Genomic DNA, 14,853 nt, shown 5'->3' with positions numbered 1-14,853 from the left:
GCAGAAGGAGGTTCGCCGATCAAAGGACACGCTTGTAATCCTAAAATTAATCCTGAAGTCACCTCGTGAAATCCGCTCGAGACGAACTCGGATTGCGAGGGGAGAGATCGAAATAAAGAAGAAGCCGCCGAGGAGCGTCACGGAGGACGAGGCATGTTTTTTGCGTCGAGTGGGGTAGCCTAATAGCAATCAAGGGGACGAGAAAGCATAGTGAGAGAAGCGCCTAACGCAAATATGCTTTTCCGAGGTCGGATGCTAGTCGTAGTGACTCATCGCCCTCCAGCGCTGTCCTCTTCCTTCGGCCCACACGGACTGACCGTTCACCAGCCCACATCCTCCCGCCCGTTTCCGTGGCGTATTAAATTAAGGAAACACGCGCGTTTGTAAACGATTCTCCCGCTGCCACTACGCGACGCGGTGATAAACGAGACGGGAAAATCGATGCAGCATTCCCGTCGAGACGCATCGACTGCGCTAAGAATATACTCGAGACTTACGTGACACAATGCTTATTATGCCGGTCGCTGCGTTATGCACTCGTTACGTTATAACGGCTGAATGAAGGCAACGTCGGGATTCGTTCGTAACGGGTGGATGAATGGTTATGCAATCGCGAATACCGCGCTGATAATGCGTGAAACGTATCCGTTATGAGGAGCGTCCGCGAAGAATGCCAGGGAACTCTGTCCGTGCATAGATTAATTTGCAATCGATATCCCCGTAGTAAAAATGCCGACATACGTCGATGCCTAACGTGGTTGCGAGCGTAGTGAATGCAGGCATACAGAACCGTACGAGCGCTCCGGGCAATTCTGCATGGATCCTTCGAACATTGCGAGATAGAAGCTCCCTTGTCAAATCGATGAAATTTTCATAACAGTGAAAACGAATCGTTTTGCTCCTGAAACGGGTTTCACAGTAGAGAAACGGGTAAGATTGTCTTCTTCCGCATATATCTGCATATTTCAACTGCACCGAAATTACTATGTAATTCTACCGTCGAAGTTTTCTTCGGGCCGGATGCGGTCTATTTAAAAATACGACGCTGCAATTCGCGATAAATGCCTGCCAATAAGTGACCACCGTTATTTCCTCGTTATTCGTGTAAAGATTTCCACGGTTGTCGCGCAGGTTTTCACTTCAGTCTCGTGCGGCGCAACGTATCTCTGACCGATACTCATTACTCCCGATTATCATGCTCGACGGATAATATGCATGCCGCAACGGTACGGACATTAGGAAATACACGGCAAACGGTTTACGATGCAAGCAAACTCGTCGACTGCGCTAAGTGATGATTAAATGTTGCAGAATCAGAGAAAACATCTCGAGGACAAATCTTTATTCCTTGCACAAACACCAAAGCATTTATTTGTCCTCGGTAAATTATCTTATTATCCCTATGCGAGTATCTTTCTCTCTTCGTCCTACAATTATTAATTTTTCTAATTATTTTAAAGGCAAATTATATGAAGTCATCAGGAGCTGAAGCACGGATATATATATATATATATATAATAAATTATTTTAATGCTAAATTATTATTTAGTATTTATTATTTTAATATTAATTTATTATTGACTATTTGCTTGAATCTAGCGCTTTTTCTTCTGTGTATCAATATCGCTACCTATCTCGTCGCAGTGAAAAGTCCGACAGTGACAAGACAAGGGATTAAGACTCACCGAAGCCAAGATGGTGACGAGATAACGCTGAGTCCTCTCGTAGTCCAACGTGCGGTTGACCGTAACCTGGCCCTGGTGCGGCAGATTGATGCTGAAGTAACCGTAGCCGTCGGCGGTGGTGATCCTGTCGCGTCCGACGCCCTCGTTGACACCGATCTTGCTGCTGTCGCCGGGCGCGATCGAGTACTCGACGATGCCGTTGACGCCGGCGTCGGCGTCGACCGCTTCCACGTTCTTGAAGATCGTCGAGCCGACCGGGGTGAGCTGCGCACGGCGAATAACGAGAAAATTATTTTCAATATAATTTATCCGCGTCACCGGGAGGAAGCATCGCGAGATACGCGGTGGAAGTCACGGCTTTCCGTGCTTCCAGCTGCGATGAGAAATCGCGGGACGATATATTCCGCCGGTTCTTGCGGAATCGAGCGGGATGAAATTTATGCGGCGCGTAGACGCGATTTCAAGGGATGCTGGTTAATTGAAGGCCGGTAGGGTCAAACGACCCCGGCCGTCGGGATTAATAATTCGACCGTGCGCGGCCTCGGAACAGGCCGAGCAGGTTGCTCGCGAAGACGCCGCGAGCGTGCGTGCGAGAGGATCTATGGGGTAGGGGCGAGACCTCGTTGGGGATTACGCGAAAATAATTCAGCGGCTTTTTGCACCGGCGAAAGCCGCGCGCGTTTCCGATTAATCCGGAGAGATAAGTCGGACTACCGTGCGGCGCGGCCGGAATGTATATTCTCGTAGCCGGCGTGCGATTGGCTCCTCGGTTACGTTGTTGGTGCCCCAAGCGTGTCGATACGCGCTTGTTCATCACATTTGCGCTTATCTAACGGAATTGGAGCTGCTCCCTCGGACTTCTCGGACGGATACAGCGGCTCCCCGGCGTGTACGCGAGGTGTCTCATCGCCTCTTACGGGAGATTTCTCAAGACCGGATTAACTTGCACGACTAACACGGGGAAAAGCGGAGATCCTCAGGCGGAAATGGCGAAGCCACCGAGGCTGTAGCCAACCCTCGATTTACGTGGGACGGTTCCACAAGACAAGTTCTACGTAAGACAAAATCTATGTGGAAAGAATCTCAGTTCCTGCTCCAACTGAATAGGAGCCAGATGAAGATTTACCGACGGAAAATGGAAACTCGGTGACAAGGAACGATATCCAGGCGACTGAACATTCAATTACATCAACGGAATTGTTTTTCCCGTGTATATATCACACGGAAAACATCTCGATCGCTGCGACTGAATAAAGAACGGATGAAATTTCGGTGAGATAAAATGATATCTCTGTTACCACGACTGAGAAGATTCGTGCGAACATTCGGCTGCATTAAGACCCGCCTAAGACCACTGGGAGCAACTGACTGAATGGAAACCTTCCACAGAAATATTTCTGTTCCTACAACCGAACACTTTCGTCCGCTCCCGAGGCAACAGAAAATTCAGTTACACGGAATCGTGCAGATCCACGTGTACCGAGTGCTGACTGTACCGAGGCTCGACTTTCTAATTCGAGAGGCGACCGGAAAATACTCATCGCTCATTTCGCCGCAACACTGTATCGTTAATTACCGGGAGTTTCTTCAAGAGTGTTGGATAAACGAAAGTAAACGAAACGAAGATGAAGCGTTCCCGACGGACGTTCGCGGTCGTTTTACAGCTCCGACGGAGCGATTATCACGGCGATGAGTCCCGCGTGTCCCCGGAACCGGTTGCCTGAGCTCATTATGGATTAATTAGCTCAAACGGGGATCATGTGCGAGCCCGACGTTCCGCGATCCCGATCTCGGGAACTCCCGCGATTCCGCAATTATGCACGGCAGGTGGAGCAAAGGTTACGCTCTCGCGAGGACGGCGGGGTCCTATTTCGCCGAGTTTTCACGGTAAGAGTGGATGCAAAGGCGCCCTTAATTAGACGATAATCTGGAGCCACCGAGGCTATCTCCGCGAATATCGTTTCCTTCCTCGCTGTGCTCTGAAACGCTCGCGGCGCACGATGTGCGCCGGTTTTAAATGGGGATTTACACTTTATTAAGCCACGGCGGAAATATAATGGTAGAGCGAAAAGAGACTGCGGTAACGAAGTTGAGACTGAAAATGACTCGACAATTTCAATCTCTAGTTTTCCATTGCACTTAACGACTTCACGTTGCAGCCGTTGTAGATTGCAATTTATTTCTTATCACCGTATCACCGTTGCAGTTTCCATTCACCGACACAGTTTCGCTGACGACAGATTGATACTACGTTTCCTGGAGCGCGTATCGAAAAATACAAACTCCTCGTTTAATTACGAATGCATTGCCTATAAGTCAAAATAATGAAAAGCTTGCGTACACATCGAAATGTCATCTAACTCGTTATTCATGCAATTAGAAAAGTATTGGCCTCAAGCTTGAGCTGAAATGTGTCTAACTGAACACTGATAATTAGGTCAACTAATTAATACGAAGAATAAAGAATAATAACATTTCCGTATTTGTAATATTGCGTATATATACGTTTAACCTCAATTCAAATTAATATTCAAATTAATATGTACTGTTTAGATAGGGAATAAGTGTTGCTCGATGAATATTAAATTTACGAACAGTCCCCTAGATGCGCCATTGTAAATACAGTAATAATGCGCAATACACCCTTGAATTCGCGGGAAGATCGCGGGAATGAATTTCACGGGGATCGTCGTAGACTCCGCAAAAATAACGCTCGATTACAGATTCCATGCGCAAAATATATCCGCGACGTCGCCGAGCCAACTATGCTCGCGCACGTAACTCGGAAACTATCGCGAGCTCATTAGGATTATATCGAATCCGATTAAACTCCGGAGCGCGCTGTTAAGGCTTCCGCTGCGAGGGACGATTTCGCGATAAATCGCGTGATGAATAACGCGCGTCGCAAATGATTTGCAACGTAGAGTCGCGCGACTCGCGTTCGGCTGGAGCGCGCGCGTGGGTTTCGCATCGCCCCCGGCTAAATTGTCCGGTACCGAGACACGCGTCATTTCCGACATAACGGGCCACGAATATACGAAGGCGAAAGAATCCACGGTATGCGTGGCGCCGATCGACCGGCCGATGCGATCGCCCGCCGATATTCCCGCATATTCCCGTCTCGGAACAGCTCACGTCGATTTAGCGATGTGACGAGTCTACTTTCATCGAAGACGCGCGGCTGACTCGGCGATCAGAACGGAATAATAGAGCCCGCTCCGTGCTCGCTCGCTCGATGATTCGCATTCGACACACTTTGAATATCCGTGAAAATTCCGTCACGCGTGGAAAGCGTCCGGAAGCGCGAAGAAAGTCCCGGACGCCGCGCGATGCATGCGAAAATGCCGTTGATACCGCGAGTCGGCTTTATCGCGTGCGTGTCACGCTGCATTTTTGAGACTCTCCAATTAGGACGTTTCTGCTATTTCTCACGCTACTTCCTTCGTGACTTTCCAATTACAAACGTTACTCCCTCTCTCTCTCTCTCTCTCTCGCGTGCGGCACGTCCCTGTTTTATTTATTTATCTCCCGTAGTCTCTCAGGGCCGATGGCGGACAGCAATTATCGAGCTTTCGCTTCGTTAAACTCGAATCTCTTATCCGTCCATCATATTGAGACGTGTAATTATAACACGTAACCCATTATAAGTGCGGATTTCCAGCCGCGCGTGCATACCGTACATATCCGCGACTCATTACAGGATATAGATTCGCACACCTGCGCGCCGTGCGTCGTGAATCAGCGCATTATGTCCGCATTTTCACGCTCTACGTCCGAACGTTTTCCTAGTGGGGAACGCATTTTCCGCCACGGTATCGTCCGTTTTATTGCGGACGCGCGCGCACGCACGGGGCGGGGTGATATCGGCGGGGAAAGCGTCGATTGAAAACTACCGTGGTTGTTTCCGAACGAGCGGCACGTCTGCGCGCAGGATGATCGAGCGGTATCTCGCGTTGACCGATTAGTCACGATATCCGATCATACCAAGTGAAAATGACCGGTTTCTTTCACAAGGAAGCTATCGTGTGGTACGCTTACCTCCGGCACGGTGGTCTCGTACGGCGTGTTGATGAATTTCGGCGCATTGTCGTTGATGTCGGACACCCTCACGATCACCGGAATCGTGCGCTTCTTGTTGGTGGACTTGACCGTGCAGCTGAGCTGAAAAAGGAGAAAGGGTGGGACGAGAAGTGAAAAGACGTGAAAAGTTCGGCCGCTCGCTCGCGGAGCATGCAACGCCAAACGACACTTGAATCTCGCTAAAAGAGAATTTGATGCCGCACGAGTGAAAACCCGTACACCTGCGCTCAGCACATTCGCACGTCCGGCCGGTGAGCTGGGAGTGTGGAAATCACAGGGAGGAAAATAATTTGCCGGCACAGCAAATTTCACGCCGTCGCAGCGAAATCTGTCGGTTACTCTGTCGGCAGCCAGACGACCTGTTGATAGTACTAATTGTCATTTGTTGAATTATCTCGCTGAGTCCACAAATTATTTTGCCGCAAGAACGAATTCGTAAATGTGGAAAAACACGATTTTGTTCTAACAGTAGATAAGTGCGTTCTAAGGACAAATTTACTTGGAACTTGTCGATTCTGGCAACGAAACCGCTGTAATTACGAACAATTTCGCTAATTTGATTGTGCCAACGAAATTTTACCGCGATCACTGCTGTAATAAATATACAGTAGCAACGATGATTTCGCTACAACAGCGAAATTATTTTTCTCCGTGCATCGTTGCGTCACAAAGATGCGTAAAATCAGCGTAACTGGTTCACAACCAATTCCGTTGCGCGGACTCGCGACTCGCCGGCGTTATGCGCTTTTCGACCGAGCGGGGCAATAATTAATTAGCTCCGCTCGTCGGATTAATTTATTCCGAGCCAAGCTGTTCGCCGCGTAGATTTTCCTGAACCGATCGAAATGCGCGTTCTGCGTTCCCAATACGGGTGAATTTCACCTCTATTTCAATTTGCATTTCTCGATCTCATTAGATCTTATCCGCTCGTTTTAGCCGTACGAGCTGTTGAAGCGTTCGATGCGGTGCTCTAGACCTTTCACATTCCTCGCGTGATAGTGTCATAAGGCATGCAGAGCGCACGTGTGAATATGTGTGTGTGTGTGTGTGTGCGTTCGCAGATGTCGAACGTGGTCGAAGAGAACGGTGTCTTCAAATCGTGAGCTACAATGAGCGTGAACATGCGAATCTCGCGTGATAAGGAATGTGCTAATTACAAGAGATTCAAAAGTACATTCTAAAATGCTGATCTGACGCGTAATTAAAGCTAAGTTCTGTTTCTGCTGTTGAAGCGAGTAGAAACGTATCCTCGAACACGACACGTCATTAATTGCCTGAGAAAGAATACTCGCGACAATTTATTGAAATTCTCCTAAAGATGAGCTCTTTCTCTTGACCGATATAAATTTTGTCTAAGTAGGAAAGGATCAGATCATATGAACGCTTATATCGTAACAATTAGCAATCGATACGCAATAAGAGATCGTTTTGGATTTTACAACTTCCCGCGAGTGTTTCGCCGACAGGTTGCTGGCTTCCGCTTTCGCAGTGAGTTTGCAGCTCGTTACGGGCGAAGATAATAATAAAGTATCCTGTAGGCAAGCGGCAGGATTCCCTTCCGAGAAGCGGAGGAAGTTTCTTGCGGCGATAAAATAACGGTATCGTTTTAAAAGCGCGACCGATACTTGTAAGGCGGATTCAGACATTTAATGATCACGTTTAATGGCCGTTAGAAAAAAGAGAACCTCTCAAGACACCGAGCATCTCTACGTTTTGTTCGCGACTGTGGGGCTTATAATTGAAGAAATATTGGCACTGTGACATTGAAAACTATTACTCGTTTATCTTCCGGTGTTTATAGTCGAAAGGGACGACGACGGTACGCCTCCTCGTTGTGCATTCCCCAACATCTTCGTCTAAAAGCACGGACAACAGAAATCCCGAATCGAAATTTTGGCCCTACGTTCAACCTTTATTTCTATAATACAGTAGGAACTAAGATATAAGCGTAGCAAAGTAGGTTCAATTTCAATTCTGATAACATAATTTATTCCAGCTTTAACCTTGACGGTGTCTTAAATTGCCATTTTCGCTGGTTTTAGCGTCAAAACAGGCTATTCGAGGTAGCATTACAATTAATCTGTGAGAATTGAAGATTTAGGAGAAAAATTCACTCTGAAGATAACATCTGCAATCTTGATACTGAAGTTACATCATAAACCTACATCACGAAAAAAATGGCAAAAATCATGGTTTCTTGCATCTTTTCGATCTTCTGCAAATTATTAAGTTTATTAGTCATTTTTACTTATTGTCTTGGTAGACTGGTGATTGCTGCCAGGAAACCATTTATCTCATTGGATCAGGCTGATAATAACAATGGTCATAGACCGAACTTTTTCCGAGTAACAGAAAAATAGGAGTGGAGTAATAGCGTCCTGCGCAAAACATGAAAGGGGGAAGAAGGATAAGCGAAAGAAAACGCGTGTAGGCCTCGTAAGCCTAACATGTTACTGCCAGAGTTAATAAGAGCATCAATATCGTTAAATGTTTTTACTGGCCTATAAGCTACCTAATAAGGCGCAGATCATCCTGAATTTTGCCTCGGGATATTTCCTTTGCTAAATTCTCTCGCGATCGTGGACGTGTCGATTCTCTAAGGCGGGCAATGAAAAGTCGAAGCGAAAGAGGGAGAAGACAAAAGCCAGCCGCGTAAGTTGTCGGCGTGGTGTAACAATCGGGAATCGCGCGCGAGTCGAGACGCGCGGAGATTTTCCAGGGAGTTTCTCTCTCTCTCTCTCTCTCTCGTTGCGCGCGCATTCGCGGCACGTGCTCATTATTGATTACCCAGATTCCCGTCGCCGGCAGTGATTTTCAACGTGGCAATCTGTGTCGCGGTGGTCCCTCGGCGACTTTATCGTAGAAAGCAGCCAGGCGATATTTTATGATTCGCGAGTGGAGCGCGAGTGAAGTCGCGACCGACGCCGCGTCGTAAACTTTCTCAGGCGGATGCGTAGTAAAGCACACGTGTGCGCCGATTGATAATCACGTAGTCATCTGCGTGTTATAAACCACCTGGTTCCAGCCATCTGGACGACGGCTCCCGTATTCATGAGAGTGATGCTTTCTATTTTTTTATCTATTACTTACGAGCAATAATTTCTTAATTAGCGCCGCGGTAATCGCCGCAGTTGGCGCGCGAGATACGCCGGCTGGCACCGTTGAAATAATGCGTACAATTTTTGTCTTTTCTTTTTTTCAAGGATCTGCTGGTAATTTTTCTCTCTTAATGTACAAAAGCGGAAAGCTATTTCGCGGGTGGGAAACATACGGCGAACAGTATTGGCGCGCAAGTTGCGCCACCGGCAGTGCCACCGGTTTGAAATAGCGCGAACTGTGATTTTCAATGTTCAGACTCCGTTGGAAAAATTGGACGATTGTACAATATTAGCTCTCGTATAATATCTTATTAAATCCTTTTTAAGCCGATATTAATTTTAAATCACCGGCGGACGTGCTCAGCAATCCTGCGAGATTGAAGTCTCTTACCTGAAAAATTATATGCGAGAGGTTTTTATCGTCCCTGTCCAGCGGCTGCAGAAGCTGCAGTTTCTTGCCGTTCAGTTTAAAGATGGACGGTTTTCCCATGAAGATCAGCTCCAGCATCGTCTCGTTATATGGATCGCCGGACACCGGAAGCTCTTCCGGCACGGTCTTCTGATCGATCGCTGGAATAGGAGAGAAAGAACGTCGATTGGTTTCATATCAGAGATGGCGCAAGGGTGGCTCGCGGTACCGATGAAAGATCCACTTTCGTGGAATTTTCAATAAACTGAAGGTATTTCAAATAAATTCTCCGAATCGACGATACATCATCGGTCGTTTATTTTAAGTCGAACGAACGATGACGTATCGTCTGAGTGTGTACGATATCGCGTGCTTTATAATGAAAAGTCACGGGTCGTTAAATCCCCCTGCTAAAAATAGATTAGGTACAAGCGAACGAGTTAACGCGTTCGTTAAAACTGCATGTCGTTATCTCTACGAAATATATGTGGGAAGTTATTAATATGCCAGAAAGAGAGTTACAAGACTAAAATATGCGAATAATGATTTCAATAGAACTGCTTTATTATTTATATAACACAATTTCCTCGGGCGAATATCTATGTCTTCTTGTATAATAGCTGGTGGATTGACGCCGATCTCGGGCAATATCTCATTAGGGAAAGTCGGTACAGTTTAATCGCAACGTGTTCGTTGTTCTATTTTTCCGATATCACCCTCTACCGATTTTCCTCAGTGGGATCTCTACCCTGCAATTATTTCTCTTCGTGTGTTTGACGTAACAATTCGTGTAAGACGGTCAGACGTTACGATCAGAGCCAACGCTTGGCCGACCTACGATTGTCAAACATTGATAGAAATATCGAGAATATGCCATCCAATTGTGAGTCATTATAGTTTTCAGTTTGAAAGGGAATAATCGGTCGGCTTTTCAATACACCGATAAATTAATTGACAACAGAAAAAAAGGACCGTCCTTTCGTCGGAAGCGGTACAGTCTCAGCTTTTGAACGCAATTTGTTTCACGTCGCTACGACTTTTCTACGAGGAATTATCAACGGGCGGCGAATCGTTTGATGGAGACCGCGGTCAGTCAACAATGTTGCACGCTGCTCGCTTTTTTAACCGAGCGCGCCGCCTCGACGGAAGAGGTGTCAAGTCCGCGGCCGCGTGAACGTAACACAATGTGTTACGCGAGCGCCGCCGGCCGGCAGCAAAGGATCTCCGCTTTCGAAAAAAAAGGTTCGTAACTTTGCGAAAAATCGACGTACGAACACGAAACAAACGGCATTCTCCTCGGAATTTCACGTAATGCATATTTATCGACGTCTCATGTACTCTTGTCATAACACGCGTTTGTATGTACAATTGCCACGCGCGGACACGCGATAATATCGTCGCGTAGAAATGTCAGGACATAATTGGATGGGAAAATAGAATGTATCGGGTATTTGTATCGTATGAAATATAAAAATTTAGCGCGTATTCCGTTCGAAAAATCTCGTCAGAGATATTCGATGTTTATTAGATATGGAGCTATCCGCTTTATGTTCGATAGCTCTCTGCTGGCATTATTCTCTTAAAGCGAATCAGTGATATGTTTCTAATCACATCAGCGAGATATATTTCACCGGTATCAATGAATACGGACTTCGAGTGAAGAAATACTTCCACTTAGTCTTACGCTTTATTGATTTTGGCTGATAAAAGTAGGATTTTACCGCAAAATCTGCGGTGTTCCATTGGCTATTATTATTGTATATATATAATTATATAACTAAGCTCTTATAGCGAGTTTTTACCGATTGCAATACTGCATTTATGACTGATTCTACTGTTTTTCAACGATAATACGCTGATTCCATTTTATCGAGTAACAAACCCGAGGGATACTCGAAGATTCAATTTAATCCACTTTTATTTCCTCTCTAGTCCACTCGGAATAACAGTCTTTATATACTTCAAAGCGTTATTCGTATTTCAATGTGTTATACGGGAATTTATTACCATTCACTCTCGCAGGATACAATAACGAAGCTATTTCCTCGTGAAAATAGTGCCGCCTTGAGAATCGCCCGCCAACAAAGACGTCGTGCATTATGCATGCGCCAGACGAAGAGAGGCTGAGCGAGATAGGTTGTTCAGATCCGCGGGGTACAAGACGATTCCGCAGGGATATCGGGAGTCGGCGCGCGAGCAGCGTGACTCGCTCGATTTCGATAGTCATCGGTCAGCTCCCACGACCGCTAAACGCGCCGTAACTTCCGCATAATGGAACGCCGGAGTTGTGACACACATACACGTTCTCGAAATCGAATCTATGCGCGAATACGTAACGACGTGTCTTATCAGCTTACGCGACCGATACGGTGTGCCGATAATACAATGTCGGCGGATCGGACGTCCCGTAGCAGCGTGACTCGCGACGTGGAAAGAAATAACGGGCTTAATAATAGGCGCTGCAATACAAATTTAAGAGTTAACAGGCAAGCAAAATTCTCCCACGACAAATGGACGTTTTTCCGTTATGTTCCGGAGCACACGCCGGGGCTGCCGTAAGAAACATAATCACGGTAACGATATAAATGGTAGTATCACAGTGACAATGGGTTGGGAGCGACAGCGAGTATATTGTCGAGAAAGTGATTCGACGTTGGTCTGTGTGACCGTTGAATCGATAGAATTTCCAACAGCTTCGTTGTGAAATATGAGAGCCGGTGTGCTTTATTATACGGGGGAAAAATCTGCTGAATCAGTAAAATTTCCAACAGCAGCGCGAGTGGAGTAAATTTTTGGGGCTCGGTGGCAAATATCGCTAAAACTACTGTGTTACGTATTGTTGAAGTAATTAACGTGACAATGTAACGTTCAATTCGGTAGTTTCAATGATGTTATCGGATGTAATTGACTGTCTTCGACAGTCCGCGTATCCACTTACCATTTCCCCTGCTCTCCTCGATATCGAGGATGATGTTCGAGTGTCCCGATTCCACCTCGCACAAGCCTGGAAGCATACAAGAAACTTCGTGCTGAATTCGCCGAGGAACATAAAGGGACGGAGATTCGCGCTTGCGATCTCACGCGACGTCCCGTGAAGGATCAGCGTGCACCTGACGCGCGACTTCCGCGTTTCATCTATTTTCAAAGCCGGCCAACACACACCCGCCCGCGCTCTCGCAGACAGGTGCGAGAAATCCGCTCGGGCAGAAACGTGACGCGCAGAACGCTCGCGTTAGGCGGAAGGGGGGAGTTGAGGGAAGGAGATTACGGCATCGTGAGCGCATCCCGACATGCGCCAGCTGTTACGGGAGAGACCGGTTGATTTTTGTCGCGTCTTGGCAACCGGACGAATTAATCGGATTGCACGCTTAACGAACACGCGGGCCTAATTACTGACGCGGCTATTACACGCGGCGCACATGGACGCGTTACATCGCCGGATGATTTATAGCGTAACGCGATATTTATTCCGCGCTTTGAACGCCACTCGTCCTTCCACTCCTCCTCCGTATTTTTACCGGTTTAATATCCCTGTTACGGCGGCTAAATGATCGAGTTGGACGAAAGCGAGCTCGCACGTTTCCGCGCAAATTCGCTGCATTATTCATTCCGTATCGTTACAATCTCGCGCGAGATTCATCTAGTCAGAACTCGGTCAACGAGCGCACTTTCCTCGGTAATGACAACGAGAGACCGCGAGGAAGTGCCGGGGATTCGCGTTTTCACGGCTGACGCTGGGGATTTCGCCGTGTTTATTTTATCGTGGGGAAAGCTTCCTTAATAATTCACCGGGAGGCCGCGGCGCATCTCCGCGGCGCTCGCTCTGTGTTCTCACCTGACGTCGGGGTCGCGCGCAGGGTCTCGCCGCGAGAAGACAAAAGGTGCGACGCTCGCGAGGGAAGGTGCGCGCGCGTGCCTGTTGGCGGCGATCTTTCCGCGAAAGGTTAACGTCGTACGCTAATGGTCGCGGGGAGATGCGCCACGGAAAGAAGCCAGCCGATCGTACAACGGCTACGCGACATTTGCCTCCCGGCTGTACGCCTTACCTACTTCGCGGCGAACGCCGCGGTTCGTACGTGACTTTCGTCGCGCGGATTCGAGGAGAGGAGAGACGAGAACACTCGCGGGAAATGAATCTCGCGATAAAGTAAACGTTTAACGAAAAAAAGTGACGACTCTATATCGTCTCGGGAAGGAGGCATTCTTCATCGATATATTTATGCGATAATATAATATTTATATATAATTTTTTTTATATGATGATATTATTAATAAAAAAAAAAAACCACAATGCTTCATTTTCGTATATAACATAATATGAAGAATTTGCGATATAAAATATTATAACATTATAATATCATACTATTAACTTTCATTAATAACACGCTTTATATAAGAGCGCGAAGTGTGAGAAACAGCGAACAACAATAATTAATTAACCGATTGAATAACTGCTTAATTAATCAGAATCTTCACGCACACGTGAAGCTGCCTGGTGTCGTGCATGAGGCAGATTCTCCCCAAGCTTTTGTTTCGCTCCCGACGCTCACGCGCATCTGTAGCGCGGTGCTCCGTCAACCGGCTGCAATTAGTCGGGGAGTAATTTGGGATCTCAGGTTCTCAAGTAATCCAGTTCGCACGATCCCCTCAGTCAATGTCGCGTGTTCCGCGTATCGTCGTGTTGCGAAATCGCGCGAACATTCGTCATAGTCCGACCGAGCGCAACGTTGCTTTCGGTCTCTCGTAAAACCCTTTGTGTAAATCTCTCTCTCAAGAAAGAGAGAGAGAGAGAGAGAGAGATAGCACAGCACTAATACCAAGCTGAACTCCACTCATTTCTTCCCGCATAGAAAGTAGTCACGGCGTTAGAAAGTGCATATTGCAGAAACGGCTCGTCGTCGTGCCGATCGCGACCCATATTTCGCATCCGCGCTCACACGAGCCACGTGTATCCGCGCGAGTTTCGAGCTGTGAAAACGAGCCTGTTGTTTCGCCTTTGAGCTGCGTGGCGACCCGCTGTGATCGCCTCCTGATCGCCGACGGACGGGAATATCCGGCGTCTCGTGGTCGCCCGTGGTGCGATTTGTCGACCTTTCCTTTCGTCCACACATCGTTGGATCGCGCGCGCGCGAAAGTGCGCTACGCGGGCTCTCTGTGAGATTCGAAGGAACGGAGGAAACAATACGTTGCGAAATGTAACACATGTAACACGCGGGTAAAGCGACGGGAATCTGACAGCGTGCCGTTAATGGCTTTCAGTGGACTACGAGTCAGTGGCCGGCTGTGCATGCGCACACGATCGAGAATATCGCGATCGGTGTCGTGGGAATCGATGCTGTGAGTCGCAACAGGCGGCGCTGCCGGTGAAACTTTTCAGCACGAAATCCATTATCGATCAAATTCCGTGTCGCCCCGTTCACGGTGTTTACACACCGCGGTATCGGGGAAAGTTTCGCACCACCGGGATTTTCAGCAAAGCCGCGCGTGCATCATCTCTCACGAAGGAGGGGAGCGATCTGTGCAGCGCGAAGCGAAAGTTCATAACGCGTCCCTCTGCGCCTGTCCGGTGAAAGATCGCGAA

General features: G+C 47.5%; 2 protein-coding genes across 6 annotated transcripts in view; one reads left to right on the top strand and one right to left on the bottom strand.

The window, feature by feature from the left end:
• LOC106741596 (protocadherin-15) overlaps nt 1-14,853 on the bottom strand; it is a 130,417-nt gene that overhangs the window by 22,215 nt on the left and 93,349 nt on the right. For all 4 annotated transcript variants that reach the window (XM_014613743.1, XM_014613744.1, XM_014613745.1 and 1 more), the window contains 4 exons: nt 12,211-12,276; nt 9,255-9,433; nt 5,724-5,846; nt 1,686-1,949 (listed from right to left, as the gene is read on the bottom strand). In XM_014613743.1, coding sequence (XP_014469229.1) covers nt 1,686-1,949; nt 5,724-5,846; nt 9,255-9,433; nt 12,211-12,276 — 632 coding nt within the window. The remainder of the gene's footprint in view (nt 1-1,685; nt 1,950-5,723; nt 5,847-9,254; nt 9,434-12,210; nt 12,277-14,853) is intronic.
• Nucleotides 1-14,853, top strand: part of LOC106741603 (uncharacterized protein C15orf61 homolog) — a 100,115-nt gene that overhangs the window by 27,193 nt on the left and 58,069 nt on the right. The window contains exon 1 of one of the 2 annotated variants that reach the window (XM_014613761.1): nt 9,497-9,543. The exons of the other annotated variant lie outside the window; for it this stretch is intronic. The gene's annotated coding sequence lies outside the window, so the exon portion shown is untranslated. Of the gene's footprint in view, nt 1-9,496; nt 9,544-14,853 lie in introns of those variants that run through there. 2 annotated transcript variants of the gene reach the window in all.

This window comes from Dinoponera quadriceps, unplaced genomic scaffold (genome assembly GCF_001313825.1).
Source record: "Dinoponera quadriceps isolate SergipeBrazil2010 unplaced genomic scaffold, ASM131382v1 scaffold586, whole genome shotgun sequence".
NCBI classification, from domain to species: domain Eukaryota; kingdom Metazoa; phylum Arthropoda; class Insecta; order Hymenoptera; family Formicidae; genus Dinoponera; species Dinoponera quadriceps.
The sequence above is the reverse complement of the archived record's forward strand: the minus strand, read 5'-3'. Positions and strand labels throughout refer to the sequence as shown.